The sequence below is a fragment of the Seriola aureovittata genome, chromosome 16 (genome assembly GCF_021018895.1).
Source record: "Seriola aureovittata isolate HTS-2021-v1 ecotype China chromosome 16, ASM2101889v1, whole genome shotgun sequence".
In the NCBI taxonomy this organism is placed as follows: Eukaryota; Metazoa; Chordata; class Actinopteri; order Carangiformes; family Carangidae; genus Seriola; species Seriola aureovittata.
This window is the reverse complement of record NC_079379.1, coordinates 1,319,158-1,334,048: the sequence shown is the minus strand read 5'-3', so window position 1 is coordinate 1,334,048 and position 14,891 is coordinate 1,319,158. Positions and strand designations below refer to the sequence as shown.

Genomic DNA, 14,891 nt, shown 5'->3' with positions numbered 1-14,891 from the left:
CCTGTGAACCAGTGTAACTGTATCTTTGCTTCTGGAGAAGGAGAAACCACGTTTCACACGATGCAAAATATTTTTTGGCAAAGAGCCGCAGGGAACAAACAGCGACCGAAGAGCAAGCGGTCGTGCGTGAACAAGCCTTCACAGAAAGATGAAGAGAAACCACAGAGCGGTCCCTCCATCAGAGCGCTCGGTGTCTGTGCGGTGATCAACAGAAAAGCAAATGAAAATCTCATGATGTGTAACTGATGCATGGATGACGGTGGACCGCCGGCTCAGGAGCATGCTAACCTTCCTCACTCGCACCACCTCCGTCTTTGTTTTGTCCTGAGGAGAGTGCTGCTCCCCCATCAAAGAAAAGACACAGTTACTGTATATTCAGGTGTGTACTGTAAATGCTGAGAAAGGCATAGTGAAGAACTATGAGCTATAATGACTGCACCATGTGTGTTTATGTGTATGGGACCAAGAGTCTGAGACTACTAGCAAAGATGCTTCTGTTTTGCATTTGTTTTAAATGTAGCATTTTCTGATTATAAATGAAAATATCAGCTTTAACAAGTTGAGTTGAATCTTTCACAACATCTTAGTATTTGTTTAGCCCCCCTTTTGCTTTAATGGCAGCCTGCACTCCAGCTGCAGGGATAAAACCTGATGACCCAGGGTCTCCCAGCAGGATCTGACAGTGCTCAGGTTCAGGTCAGGTCCAGTCAATTTCTGGAAAGTTTCCATGGGAAGTTAAGCTTGGGAATTTTGGGAACTAACTGGGAATATATTATATATTATATATGTTTATTCCACAGGCTCAAATGTGTGCCTTCAATAGTCTCTGTGCTTCAGGCTCAAAAGTGTGGTCCAGTCTTCTAGAAATCTTCTGTACATGTGATGGAGGCGTGCACGGTGCCAGTAGGGGGTGTGGTCTCGTTAGCCATGCAGTAAGCAGTGTGCTCTGTGCATGTGATTGAGGAATGGCATGGATATTCAACCTGTGCATATTCTCATTTGTCCAGCTCATAGTATCCTAAAGGAGTTTTAAATCGAAAAAACAACTGGACTTGATTATTTGTCTGGGAAGACGTTTCACCTCTCATCCAAGAGGCTTCATCAGTTCATGTACGCATCTGACGCATTTATTTATTTATTTTTTTTTTCGATTTAAAACTCCTTTAGCATGGATATTCAAGTGTATTTGAATGGCATCTGTTTGTTTTAGTCAAGATTATGCTAAAATATACTTTCCTCAACTATATTTAAGTTCCCTATGAAGAGCCAACCTTCAATTTGGAAAATTCCCAGTTTATTCCCATTTATTCCTATAATTTCCCATGAATTCCCATGGAAAGTTTCCATTTTTGAAAATTCCCGGAATTTTGCAACCCTAGTCAGGACTCGCTGGTCTTCTCTGCTCTTCATGTGGTTCTTGCAGAGCTCTGACATGTGGGGTTTGGCTCGTGATCCTGCTGCAGCATCAATCCTCCTCCACAAAGTTGAAACAGAGGGTGGAGGAAGCCTCTAAAGGATGGAGCGGTAACTTCAGGTCAGGTGTCCAAACCCCTGCAGACCGGAATATTCCCCCCACCATGTTTCACTGTATCATTCTCTCTCCTATCCATCTCCTTACATCCATCCTTCTGTTACTGTCAAACGTCTCACACTGTGCTTCATCAGTAAATGGGACTATTTCTCCAGCCGTTCACTCTGAAATGCTGATATTTCTGAGCCCTTCTTTACTAAGAATGTTTCCCTCCATCACAATGCTGCTTAGTCAGCGATGATCTGCTGGAAACTAGAGGCACAGCCTTAATTACTTACAACAGGTGAACACTTGAAGTAAAGGAAGTGAGCACATCTGACCTTTGGTACAAAGGAGTTAAATTGGTCAACACGCCAGATTTACTTAGAGTTTCAATGTGGTCTCAGACTTTTGGAGCCCACACACATACGTGCCTATAATTATTTCATTATGTAAATCTCAGTGTCTAGTTACTGGTGTAGTTACTGGTTGAGCTGGTCTCAACACTGCTTCAGTCTGATCATGCATCAAGCAAACAAACCTGGCTCTTTTTCTCTCTTTCTCCATTGGCGGTGGTCACAGAGGGGGAGTGCCTCCGCTCTCTCCTGGCCACTGTCTGGTAGCACAGACAAAGCTCACACATCAGGATCAGTTCCACAAAACACTCCTGCTTCCACATGGAGCTAAAACTAAACCTTGAAACCTTTGGTAGAACGTCCTTTTCCTCAGTACTGGTATTAATGAACAGAGTGTCGGCTCGATGGCACATTAAACACATGGTGAGGTGGGGGGGGGGGGCGTGTCACTACCTTGATTTCTGGAGTGGCGTGCGGTCTGGGGCTGTGGCTCTTGCCGTACTCAGCTGGCTGACTCTCCTTCTTTACCTCCGCCTTCCTGTCTGCAGAGCGGTGACCTTTAGGTGTGCAGCCGTCATGGCGGTCGGAGCGAGGCAGGGCGGGCAGCAGTGGCGATGGGGACGCCTCCCCAGGAGACACCGGGGACATAACGGGGGCGCTGACCGGACGAGTGGATTTGTTATCGGGGGTGGACACCATGGCTGAAGTGGACAGAGAGGAGAGACAATGGCCGCAGTTTAAAAAAAGGGATGAAAACTCATGTCATATGTGTAACAAAACAGTCGTCAGTGAATTTGAACGCAGAATTTCCTTCAAACACATTGTGTTTAAGACACTGTGAATTGGAATCGAACGCCGGCACACGAAGCAAAAGGCAGACATCAACAGCAGGAGAACTCTGTGTGGTGTGGCCTAATCCAGCATGGCCAGTCTGTGTTGTCAGCACAACTTCCATAATGCTGTGTTCCAGCTGACAGAGCCGAGGGGTGGAGAGAGAGAAGAGAGGCAGAGTCACTGAGGACAGAGAGAGAAAACCAGCAGCAGATAAACTGTATGTGGAGAAGCAGCCGCAACGTGAGCAGCGCTAATCGTGTATTTCGTCCGGGTTTTGTTTGCAGATCGTCCACTAATCGGAAAGTTTGATTCCCGGCTCCACCAGCGGTGGAGTGTCAGAGTTTTCCCTTGGCGAGATACTGAACCCCGGATTGCCCCGCCCCCGTGTGGCTTAGAAGACTAATACTAGAAACACACTGGTAATTGATCTACACTTATGATCATTTACCATTCACCTGGCAGGTGCTGCCAACACAACTTTAAAATCACATTAGGTTTATATGCCGAGCTTGTTAGCAAAAGCTGCTTATTTCCACACCCAGCTGTTACAGAGCAACATTATCATTTATCCACGTTTGTTTCTATCCACGTGGCAAATATTGCCACCCGCTCTCTGACTGTATCCGTCTTCTGTTTGCTGCTGAACTGAAAGTGCAATGTGGAGCTTTTCCTCTGGATAAAGCTGTGGAGAGAGTGACAGCTGAAATGTCAAGCCAAGTATGAAGAAGAAAATGATATGTTGCAGAAAGGAGCACATGCTGCATGATGCTTCCTCCTGGTGAAGCCAGTGTTTGCAGGATCAGGAAATCCCACGTTCAGACGGACCTGAGGACCTCCGATCACTTCCCTGTGACAAATGTTCCCCAACTTCAAAACTCTGGCTGAAGTGATGCTGATAATTCATGTCTCCATTGTGGCAATAGAGAGCGTGTTCAGTCTTCAGAGCAGAATTGAAACGGCCATGAGAACCCAGAACCTGATGACAGTCGCCTCTGGAGCGGTCTCTCCTGATGCCTGCACCCGGTTTCAATCCAGGGAGGAAGGTTTGACTTCAGGACACAACAGCTCAATTTAGTTCAAAAACTCACTTCATCCATCTCTCCACACCCTCATCACTGCATAATCTCCTTCAATCATAATCTCCCTCACTTTATAGTGTTTTTAGTCTGTACCTCCTGACTGCAATTCAACTTTCTTTCTTATAACAAAATGAATCTGAATCTAAATCAAGTTGTGTTTGAAAAGTAAACGCTATTAAATAGGCTCTGTCTCATTATCATAAAAAATTTGAATTAAAATGAACACATGAAGGAGAAAATCCAGTCACTCCACAGAGGAGTCAAGTCACAGCCTGTACAGACAGGAGAAAGGGTTACAGTTACATTACAATACAATAGTAACCATGCCAGACGTTAGTATTATCTCTATAACCGTGATCGATTACCATGGTTAATTAATGTGGTTAACTTAAAGCTCCATATAGTATAAAGGTAGATGACCATGTGTTGTTTGATTATAAAGCAATGCACAGAAATGCACACAGCCTGTATTCAGAAACTGAGCCTTAAAACCAGCCGTCAGGACTTCTGGAACTTTGTGATGTCACAACAAAGCTGTCACCGCTCTCAGCCACGGCCCAAGCCCCGCCCACCTGGACCCACCATCCCACCTTGCATGATTTGGTTTACCTGAAATCTGCTATATTTTTATTGGATCACTCAGAAAACAATAGAAGAGGAGCTGCAGAGAGAAGCCTGAGAGAGGAGATGTAAATCTACACTGAGATGGTTTTTGGTTCTTCTTCTTCTGGATCAACACTTTAAATAAAACAAAAGTGTAAAACATGAGACCTTTAAACATGCTATCCAGGCTAATGAACACACAATTTAATTGCCATACGCATTTCAGGTCCTGTTGACTTTGAATGGGTCCATGCCATCTAAATGTAGTGTAGTTTAACAGAATACACAGAATACAACTCTGTTGTCTAATACTTAGCTTCCTTTGTGTGCAAAGGTCAGGTTCCAAATATGTTCTTTACAAATCTATTTAAGCGGTTCCCTGATAGCACACCAGGGGTCGGCAATTTTTTTCTAATCCAATCAGAAGAGAGCCTCCTCTCTTCTGATTGGCTGACTGACCTGTTGTTACTAGAGCTCCAGAGAGAAGTCTGAGAGAGGAGAGGAGACTACACTGAGATGGTTTTTGGTTCTTCAGACTACAAATATATCTTCTTATGGATCAACACTTCAAATAAAACACAGGAGAAGAAGAAAATATGGAGCTTTAACTCAAGTGAGGTTCTGTACAGCATCAGCCAGCCAGCTCCTCCACAGATCTTCAGCCTCCTGAGAGAGCGAGGTCTGAAGTGTGGCGGAGCTCCTTCAGCCTCGGAGCTAACTGAACACGCATCTGAGAATTCATTCAGAGTAGGTTTGTATTTGCACGTTGCTGTTTACACCAGTTTACCACCTTCGTCTGTGTGGAGTTTTCTAGCATAACTGAAGTTCAATAATAGTTGAACTCTACAAATTCACCTGCTTCTTCTGAGCTCATTCCAGAAACTTGAGCCGTGCATGGGAATGTTTGAGCAGCTGGCTTAACTTTTCCATTTAAAACACGTATATGCTCTTCATCTTACACTGCTAGCTCTCATTCATTCTACGTTTTCACTTCTACTCTGGCTTGTGAAACACTTTGTAACTTTGTTAAGAGAGGTGCTATAGAAAAAAAGTTATTATTCCTGTTATTAATCCTCACAGCATTGCTTGGGGTTCCACCTCACACTTTTCTGCTTCCAAAACATACGGCAGACTTTAGCCAGACGTCTGGTTTTACTGGAGGTGGAAATCACCTGTACCCCCTCTCATTCTTTATGCATTAATGACATTTTTTACTTTGTTAGAATGGAAAAAAGGAGATGTACTGTGAATGGTTCACTTGTCAAATTTAATAAAACATGGGGGGCTGGTGTTTTTCCTTCGATCTTTTTCGTGTTGTTTTTACATATGATTTTTTTGGTGACCAACTTCTACCTTTTATGTTTAGTTTAGTTTAGTTTTGGTATTAATCATCTTTTTTTATAACATTGTTCACGTATTTGTTCTGCACTTTATGGACATTTCCTCTTACTTTCAATTTACTTACAAAAAGAACTGCCAGAAATGTATTTGTGGTTTCATTATAAAACTGATAACTGTGGCATTTTAGTCACTATAATCGTGATATTACATTTCCGTACCATTTAATCTCTGCAACGTAGATGGAGCAGCCGTGATGTGCAGACGGGAGACGTGTGCTCTTATTTGTTGGCCAAAAACTCAGTAACCAGCATTGAACAAGAAAACACTTTGACAAACTCTAGTGGGACCAACACACACCCACACACACACACACACACACACGCACACACACACAAGTATACCTCCATCTAGGCTGCGTGAGTTCCTCTTGCTGGAGGAGCGCTGGAACAGAGGAGCCGGTCGGTCGATCAGAGAGCTGGCCTGTCTGGTCTGAGCCTGAGTCCGACCGCTGTAGCGAAACTTGGAGCCCAACGCCAGGAACTTCCTGGGGGTGGTGGCCATCTCAGTGGAGGTCAGTCTGTACACAGACAACACAGATACCGATCTGGGTCAGACAGTGAGCATGTCAACACTTCCCTCCGCTAACACGGTGACTTCAAGAAGACAGCGCCCACCTGAAGAAGGTGTGATGCTCTACACACACTTTCCATATCTTCTTGGCCGCCTTGTAATTGGGTAGTTTGAAGCCGATTGCGCTCTCGTACTGTTCCACCTGTTGAAACAACAACCGTTAGACGAATGAAACTAAGTCGTGGTGAGTTCAGTGTGAAACAGACGTTACAGGTAGATGATATGAAAACACTGTGTACCTCAGAGGGTCGGATTTTAATGAAGAAGCTGCTGCGTTTGTATGAGACCTTGAGGACTTTAGGCCACGGGAAACGGTTGATCCTCAGTTTGTCTTTGTAAACCATCAGACCACTGGAGCAAACCCCCAGCATGATGTCCACACCATCCAGATCCTGACAGAGTGAGCGAGAGAGAGAAACAAGGAATATATTTGGGCATTTCTAGTATATTTTATAGCGACAGTAGAGAGAAGGCGGGGGGGGGGGGGGATGACATGCAGCAAAAGACCCCAGCTGGACTCAAGCTAGGGCTGATCAATATTGAGATCATAATTATTTAAAGGATTACTTATTGACTTTAGAATCACCACATATTTATTGAACTAAAAAAATAAAAATAAAAACTTGTCTTTTTAACAGTGGACTTTCTCAAACTTCAACGGAAAAACTAATAAAGAGAGGGAGGGAGAGAGAGGGAAGAGATGTTGTAGTGCTGCACCAACATACTGAACATTTCAAATCATATATTCAACATTTTGATAAAATACATCCAACATATTCCACTCAGTCCAAGGAAATGAAAGGCTGGGCCGACAATGTTGTGACAGATTTCACCTTTGCAGCGGCTGTGATTGGATATTACACTTGGCCATAATATTTTGATTCATTGTGTTGTTCTAGTGTAGAGCACTGCCTACAGGGCAGTGCACGTCATCACAGGTTGACAATGAATCACATCTCCTCCCTCGACTGGCTTTGAAATCGTCTTGTGTCTCTATGATGCATTTAGTGACTACGTCCCAGGAGGACTGCTCCAGCAGCTCACACCATGTGTTTGCAATCTTTTCAACTGCATGCACTACTACCAGTGATTACCTATGTGTGTAGAGCGGTTGCACTCTGTATTTGGATCTGCAGCAGTTGTTTTGTGATGTAGCCTCCTTGTGTTTCTCACCAATCCACCAGGGGGCAGTGCAGTCCATTAATAGTTCCTGCCTCTATATTTGGTTTAAATCCCTGCTCTGATGCAAACACACATTGACCTGATTTCTGCTGTAAAACCTGACGAGTCACATGTCTTCCTGCTGTTCATGTGCGCTTCTCAAAAACACTAAACGGACACAGCCGCAAACACGTTCGTGCTGCTTGTTTTCATGGAGCTCTGATTGGTTGAATCACATCCACACTTTTTTTTTTAACAACAGAGAACAGCTGTAGCAGCAGAGTAGCTCCTGTTCTCACCTTGGCCTGGTGGAGGTCCACTCCGTACATAGACAGCTTTTTGGCGTTCTCCAGGAACATCAGGTCCGCCTGGGCTGGAGTCATTGACCTGCCACAACGCCACAGCAGGAACCAAACAAAACCTTTAGCTTCCCCTCATCCCTGATTTATCATTTACTTGAGCCATCCCTGGGGATGTACAGTTTCTACTACAGGTCCATATTATATAGTCTAAAGGTAGATGTCCGTGTTGTTTGATTATAAAGCAGGTCTACGTTCTATATTAATACTGTGAAAGTATCAAAGCCTGAGTCCACAGAGAAATGCACACAAATAAAACACATGAAGAAGAAAATATGGAGCTTTAATAATTAGATGGAGGCAGTTCTATTGGATGGAGTGGTCAAAAATAAAAGTTGTATAAGTACTGTAATTTGGTTTGTGTATTTTAAATGAATAATTCCATTTAGTATTGTACTTTGTACTCCACTATGTTTATCTTACAGCTGTAGTTACTTTTACACATAAAACATATGATCCTCTTATAAATGAGATATTGTTCTAGATTCAAATAAAGTAGTTAAAATGTCGCTTTGCTATTAATGCTCGATACTTAATTACATTTTGTATAACATTTATGTACTTATGTAGAATTGCAGTGTTTGTTGACTTGTAGTAAAACTGTTTCACAGATTCACGTGACTGTGTTACGTGGTAAACCTTGAATCTGAACGTGTCTTCCACCACCGCTTCACTGAGGAACTGTTCTGACCTGTACGTATGGTGCAGCTCCATCATTTTGTCCTCCAGCTCCTTGGTCTGACCCTGGGCCATTTTCATGTCCTTAGCATATCCACTGGCGTGCACCTCAGGGTCGTACTCGCCCAGCTCCGACTGCAGGGCGTAGGAGCCCAGCAGGGCCAGGGTGACGAAGGAGCAGGGGAGGCGTCCCTGCAGGATGTCCTTCCGCAGCTGAAGACACAGGTAGTACCTTCAATGCACAAAAAGGGATCACATGTACTACGAATGGAAATCGGTTTTCATGATAACTCATGTGGCGGTCTGTATTGCACAGGAGGAAGACTGAGATGTGGTTCAAAGCTTCTTCAAAGCTTTGTGAGTCTGGGAAACCACAGGAAAGATGACTCAAATGCACAAGTCTGAAACTGTCCCTGCATTCAAAAAGTCTTTACTTGCAAACTGTGGTGGCTACACAGGCAGTCAGTGAAGCAGGTGAACAAATCCTCCACAGGACAGGCAGAGGCGAGGTCGGAGTAAACACACATAGATCAAAAAACCAAGAACACTAAACACTGGAAACTGCCGGAAGCCTTGACACTAAGGGACCAAGACAAACTGGCACAGAGGAAGTGGAGGACAGAGACTAAATACACAAGGGCGGGGCAGACAACCACACTGGTGGGAGACACACAAGGGCAGGTAGAGGAGAACAGTGCAACACTGAAAACACACTGAAAAATAATGAGAACTTAACCTAAGGAGAGGAGCGAGACATGACTGACCGAGTTAAGATTTCTTTGTCAAACTGCTGATCAGAGTTCAGGACCGAGCTCTCATGCCCCTGTGATGCTTGATTACAATATGGCTGACCCATATATTAATGGTTAATTGATATTTAATTAACCCGCAGTAGTCTGTCCAAGTAAATGAACCGCTGTTTTAGTTGTACTATATTTAAGCTCATGAGCCAACAGACTGGAGCCAGCGTTGTTGACTTGCAGGAGTTTAACAGCGACATGGTAACTTGTTTCTTCTGTCTCTGACATAAATTAGAATAAGTTACTTTTACATGTTATAACTAGAGACAAGCATGGGATCAGCAACACGCGTCAACATTTAGATTTGACGATGTTAGATGAGTACTAAGTGGTAATTACAACATTATTACATGAGTACTCAGTAGATATTACTACATTATCACGAGTACTCAGTAGATATTACTACATTATTACATGAGTACTCAGTAGTTATTACCACATTATTACATGAGTGCTCATTACCTGTTGGTGGACCACACCCACCTCTGAACTCGGCCTCATGTTGATCTCAGCTACACACCTGTAGCATTTCGTGACTGTATCTTGCAGGTTGTGATGCTGTTGTTATGGTGACAAAGTCTGTCCACAGACACATAAACACCCGCTAAAGTACTCAGACCACCTCTGTGGTAGTGGGGCCACATTTTGCCATGATGACCCAGACAGACTCACAGGGTGAAGATAAAACCAGCCGATTTACCCCATGCACAAGATTCACCTTCCTCATCTGGAGAAATACATCTTTTCCACAATGCGCTTTTTGATTTCATAAATATAGTGTTTGTAGGTTGTAGTTGACAAAACCACTGGAACTCATAAGGTACCTTGTTATGTCTTCAGACAACTGGGCTGGGTCTGGCGGATAGAACTTCACATTGAAGGTGAAACTGTAGTTTGCACCTATAGAAAAAAGGGCGGGTGTAAAAATGTCAACATGTTACAAAAGAGAACGAGAACACCAGACGTATTTCTTGGTCAAGTTAAACTCACCTTGTACCTGCCTGCGAATCTCCTTGGTCAGGTCCATCCAAGTCTGATCAAGAGACAGACAGATGTAGCATGAGGTATGACATCATCAGACACCGCAAGTCCTTCAGCACCGAGGTTCATCTCCCCGTCAGATACATTTATACACTGTACAAAGAGCTGCCTTTTTCTTAATGGAACATTGAGCTTGGGATTGTTGAACTACAGAACTACAGAAGGAGAACTGTGTTTTACATCAGCAGCCAAGGATTTACAGCAGCCAGCAAGCAAACTGAAATCACAGCACATCCTTCAGCAGACTGTGATGAAGTCAGTGGTCGAGCCTGTAGCAGCCTGCCATCTATTTTGTGTCTTTGAGCATCATTTGGTTCATTCAGGCTAAATAAACCTTCCATTGCATCTACAGTACCTTTACTGCACCACTCTTTCACATTATAAAAAAATATCTATAAACGAGAATTGAGAATGACATTTGTAAACCAATCTGTTTTGATTTGTCCTGCTTTATCACACATGGTTTAAGTGGTAAAACACATACTCACGCTGACTCTTGTGACTCTATAGCAGTATAAAGTAATGTGGCAATGATGGGGGCTGAGGTCCTGACTCAGACACAGCTGATGATGAAGGTGCAGGCTGCAGGGAGAGACCAGCTGAGCCAAAGAAGAAGAAATACTACTGCTTTCAACCACTGTGGTGACCACAGTGCCCCTGGTTGCAGTACGAGGAGAACGCTATGCTGTGTGTGTACTGTTTACCAGCCTGATGCAATGATTGGCCTAAAGCCACATGATGCAACCCATCTTTGTAGAAGCCCCATTGGCGGGCTCATACCTACCCTATTTAAATGTTGGTGGTAATGTTTTGTGATGACACTGATGGACACGAGCCGAAATGTGTTGCTTTAGTCATTAAGTCCTTCTGTTTATTGCAGACGCTGCTGGAGTTTTGACCTCTGAACTTGTTACCAGGTCAAAACTGTTCAAGCTTCAAACTTTGAATGACAGTGAGAAACATAAAACCTGCAGGGAGATAACACACCACCCCCAATGCTGAGCCTCTCCCCAGTGCTACCAGTGGAAACATTAGTCTGGAGCGCTGAGCTGATGCTGACCAGCGACTGTCAGAGTCCAGCTCACCTTCATGGTAGGTGTCTCCCAGATGGCCAGGCCGTAGTAGTCCTTCTCCAGCAGGTTGAGGTGGTCGCACACCTTCATGAACAGCTCATGGCCTGCAGCATGTTTCTGAAGGGAACAAGACAGAGTGATTAAACCTTCCCCTGCTGATGTCACACACCTGACAAGACGCACAGGACCGCGTGTTGAATAATGAGCTGAACACGACTGAGCAGATGGCGAGAGCAGCAGTGGTTCCACATCTCTGCAGTGCTGTTCAGTGCGTGGTGATGACTCCCTGTTCGGTAAGGGGGGTGTGGTGTGGTGAGATGTGTCCGGGATCAGGTGAGGATTCAGAGGCTGTCTGAGTCTAAGTCTGTGTAAGTGAAAAGTGGATCCACTCCACTCTGTGAGGAGTTCATCGGAGCAGAGTGTTTGGTCTGCGGTGGCGTGAGCTGGTGGCAAAAAGTCCAGAATCTGAAGAGTTGCCTCATTTTTCTCATCCCTCTGAGTGGCTCATTGTGCCGGTGTTACAATGACCAGAATCACTTGGACTGTTCAACGCCCCCTCTTCCAGTGGTATGTTCTATCTCTGTGTGTATGTCATGAAGACGCTGTTCAGGGGAATTTCTCCTGAGTACCAGACAATTCAATTCCACTACAGGTGTCACTGCCTTTGTTTGTCACTGTCGCATGCGTCCATTCAACTGTAGTACTACTGGATCACAGTGTGATAGAAACCCATGCACATTCATCCCTTTTTAAGATGATTCTTGCCGTTTTTCCAAATCTGCTACTGGCGTTAATGCCAATTAAAACTGGAATCACCTCCTCATTGTTGTATTCCTCCTCCACTCAGACTAGTTTCAGGTCACATCCCTGTTTATCCAGAGTCGTAGAAAATATGAACCATTTGTGTGACATTTTGTCATAATCGCTTTGAAGTCTTGAGAAAATGGCTAAAAAGTGTTTTGTGAGGTCACACTGACATTGACCTTTGATCCTTTGAATCCAATCAGTTCATCATTGAGTCCAAGTGAACATTTGTGCCAAATATGAAGACGTTCCTTCAAGACGTCACTGAGATATTGTGTCCACAATAATGGAACGGACAGACGGACGACCTGAGAACAATGTGCCTCGGCTCTGACTGTCGCCGGCGCTGAGGAGTAAAAATGAAACCAATTAAGTGAGTATCTGTCCCACAGGGAGGGACAGGCCGGGAGGGGGGCCTGTGCTGATCCCTGGCTGAGTAGACTAGCTGTGGGTACGTGGAATGGCCGGATCAAACACCATGTTTGAGCATAAGGTGATTCATTTCTGTTTAATGCAAATACTGCAGACACAGTTACTACTGAGATATTTTGGTTGATAAAAGTGTAAAAGCAGATAAAAGCCGAGCTGCTGTTCCTTCAGTGGTATGAACTGAGTGTGGTCAGCATGATGCCCACACCAAACTAGAATCAGGAAATATCTGTAACTAAATATGTAACTATAAATAAAACAATCATTATTTTTATGTTATCAAAATAGTTACTGATGATTTTTGTAGATTAACTAATCTAATGATCAATCAATTATTATAGCTCTAGTCTAATGGCCAGGTTTTTCTTCCTCCTATGGGATTCATTTGTCCATTTTTAAAACACAAAGAAATGTGGGATCACAAACTTTCCAAAAATGATGATCTTTCCAGAATATGACGCTACAAGTAAGAGCTACAAAATGCCAAGAAATCACAGTTTTTGGTTTGTGATTGTTCATGTCACGGTCAGACCATGTGGGGCTGAGGCAAGGATGTGTGTGTGTGTGTGTGTGTGTGTGGAGTGCAACATATGGACATGCGTGTCTTAAATTGAACATGATTGAGGAATCACAGTGTGGACAACAAACCATAACATTCAAGCTGCAGGTAAAAACCAGAACCACTGACACTGAAGGAATCCAGAACCAGGAGAAGATGACGATAACGGTGGTGAAGACAACAACTCCCATGATCCCACACTACTAAAAACCATCTTTTGTTATTGTTTTGATTGAGAGGCAGACGTTAGAGACTGTGTGTTTGCACGACGTATGAATAAAGTTAAATGAAAACAGCCCTCACCTCCAGCTCGCACTCGTACAGAGTGTCGTCGAGCAGGGTGACTTTGACCTGCATGGTCTTGGGTCGGCGTGGAGCTCTGGGAGCTTTGGCCTCCTCCTCCTCCTCTGTCGTCTTCTCCTCCTCTCCCTTACTCCCTCCGACAGGATCGGACTCCTTCTCCTCCTCCTTCTCCTTGTCCTCCTCCTTCTCCAGGGCAGCTTCCTCTCCTTTCTCCTTGTCGTTGTCTTCGTCCTTTCCACCCTCCTCCTCCTCCTCCTCCTCCTCCTCCTCCTCTTCCACTTCTTTCTTCTCTACCTGGACGGCCTGACAAAGACAGATTGATGACAACACAGTCCACTGTTGTCCCGTCACAGATTTACAGGCTGACCACTGAAGCTGAACTGACCTCTTCAACACCGAATCATCGGTCAGTCAAATGAGTTACTGTCAGGAACAGATATAAACTAAACTTTTCCAACAAACAGAAATATGTTACCATGGATACAGTGAGTTAAACTGTGGGCTTCAACTTCAGGCCTGTTTTTTTTTTTTTTTTTAGCCCACGTTTGTTTACATTTTTACTGACTGAGGAGCTTCTTCTTTCTCTGATCTCTAATCAGATTTATGGAGGTTTATTTACTGTGGTTGTTTTCATGTCTGTGTTCAGGTCTGACTGAATCACGACTGATGTGAGTTCCAGATGTTGGATATTGTTAGATAATCTTATTGATTGATTGTTTTGGAGATCACTTTGAGTGTTTTGATACAATGTGTGAATAAATGTAACCAGTAATATAAGACATGAGGAGCTCTCAGAGGAAAAAAGGGCGGAGACCCCTGCTCCAGACTCCTCCCACAGATGGCTGACTGCTGTAGTTACACTTGGGAGTTAGATAACATGTGCATCATGGAGATAGACGTTGCCTCACCTCCTGAGGTGGTTTGTGTGGTTGAATTGTAATCCATGTCTAATGCTTCTCTGTATCATTTACACCGTGTCTAAACAGTGGGTTTTAGCATGAGCAGCCGGAGCAGCTTCAGCGCTCCGTCTGTGTCTGCACAGGAAGTGTTCAAACACAGAGCTGAGTTGTAGGACAGGGTCCATCAAACAATGAGTAAAACCCTGGCGGGTCCTGTGTACAGAGAATCTGTTGTGAGAAACATGGCTGAAACACTTCCTGTGTAGACATGACATCACACCTGGCTGCTTCCTGACACACCCAAGAAGTTACAACAAGTACATGGACTGCATTTCCTGTATATAGCACTTTTCTAGTCTTAACAACCACTCAAAGCACTTTACACTGAGTCACACTCACCCATCAACACACAGATTCATACAGCGCTGTGTA

The 14,891-nt window shown here is 44.1% G+C and overlaps 1 protein-coding gene across 10 annotated transcripts in view; it reads right to left on the bottom strand.

Annotated features, from left to right (window-relative positions):
• Nucleotides 1-14,891, bottom strand: part of epb41a (erythrocyte membrane protein band 4.1a) — a 74,877-nt gene that overhangs the window by 46,539 nt on the left and 13,447 nt on the right. For 7 of the 10 annotated variants that reach the window (XM_056398763.1, XM_056398762.1, XM_056398767.1 and 4 more), the window contains exons 3-14: nucleotides 13,561-13,863; nucleotides 11,478-11,582; nucleotides 10,342-10,384; nucleotides 10,176-10,251; nucleotides 8,565-8,783; nucleotides 7,814-7,901; nucleotides 6,593-6,745; nucleotides 6,398-6,495; nucleotides 6,125-6,300; nucleotides 2,320-2,567; nucleotides 2,052-2,126; nucleotides 289-336 (exon numbers count right to left, since the gene is read on the bottom strand). In XM_056398763.1, the coding sequence (XP_056254738.1) occupies nucleotides 289-336; nucleotides 2,052-2,126; nucleotides 2,320-2,567; nucleotides 6,125-6,300; nucleotides 6,398-6,495; nucleotides 6,593-6,745; nucleotides 7,814-7,901; nucleotides 8,565-8,783; nucleotides 10,176-10,251; nucleotides 10,342-10,384; nucleotides 11,478-11,582; nucleotides 13,561-13,863 (1,632 nt within the window). The remainder of the gene's footprint in view (nucleotides 1-288; nucleotides 337-2,051; nucleotides 2,127-2,319; nucleotides 2,568-6,124; nucleotides 6,301-6,397; nucleotides 6,496-6,592; nucleotides 6,746-7,813; nucleotides 7,902-8,564; nucleotides 8,784-10,175; nucleotides 10,252-10,341; nucleotides 10,385-11,477; nucleotides 11,583-13,560; nucleotides 13,864-14,891) is intronic. The other 3 variants (XM_056398766.1, XM_056398768.1, XM_056398764.1) reach the window with 2 other exon arrangements.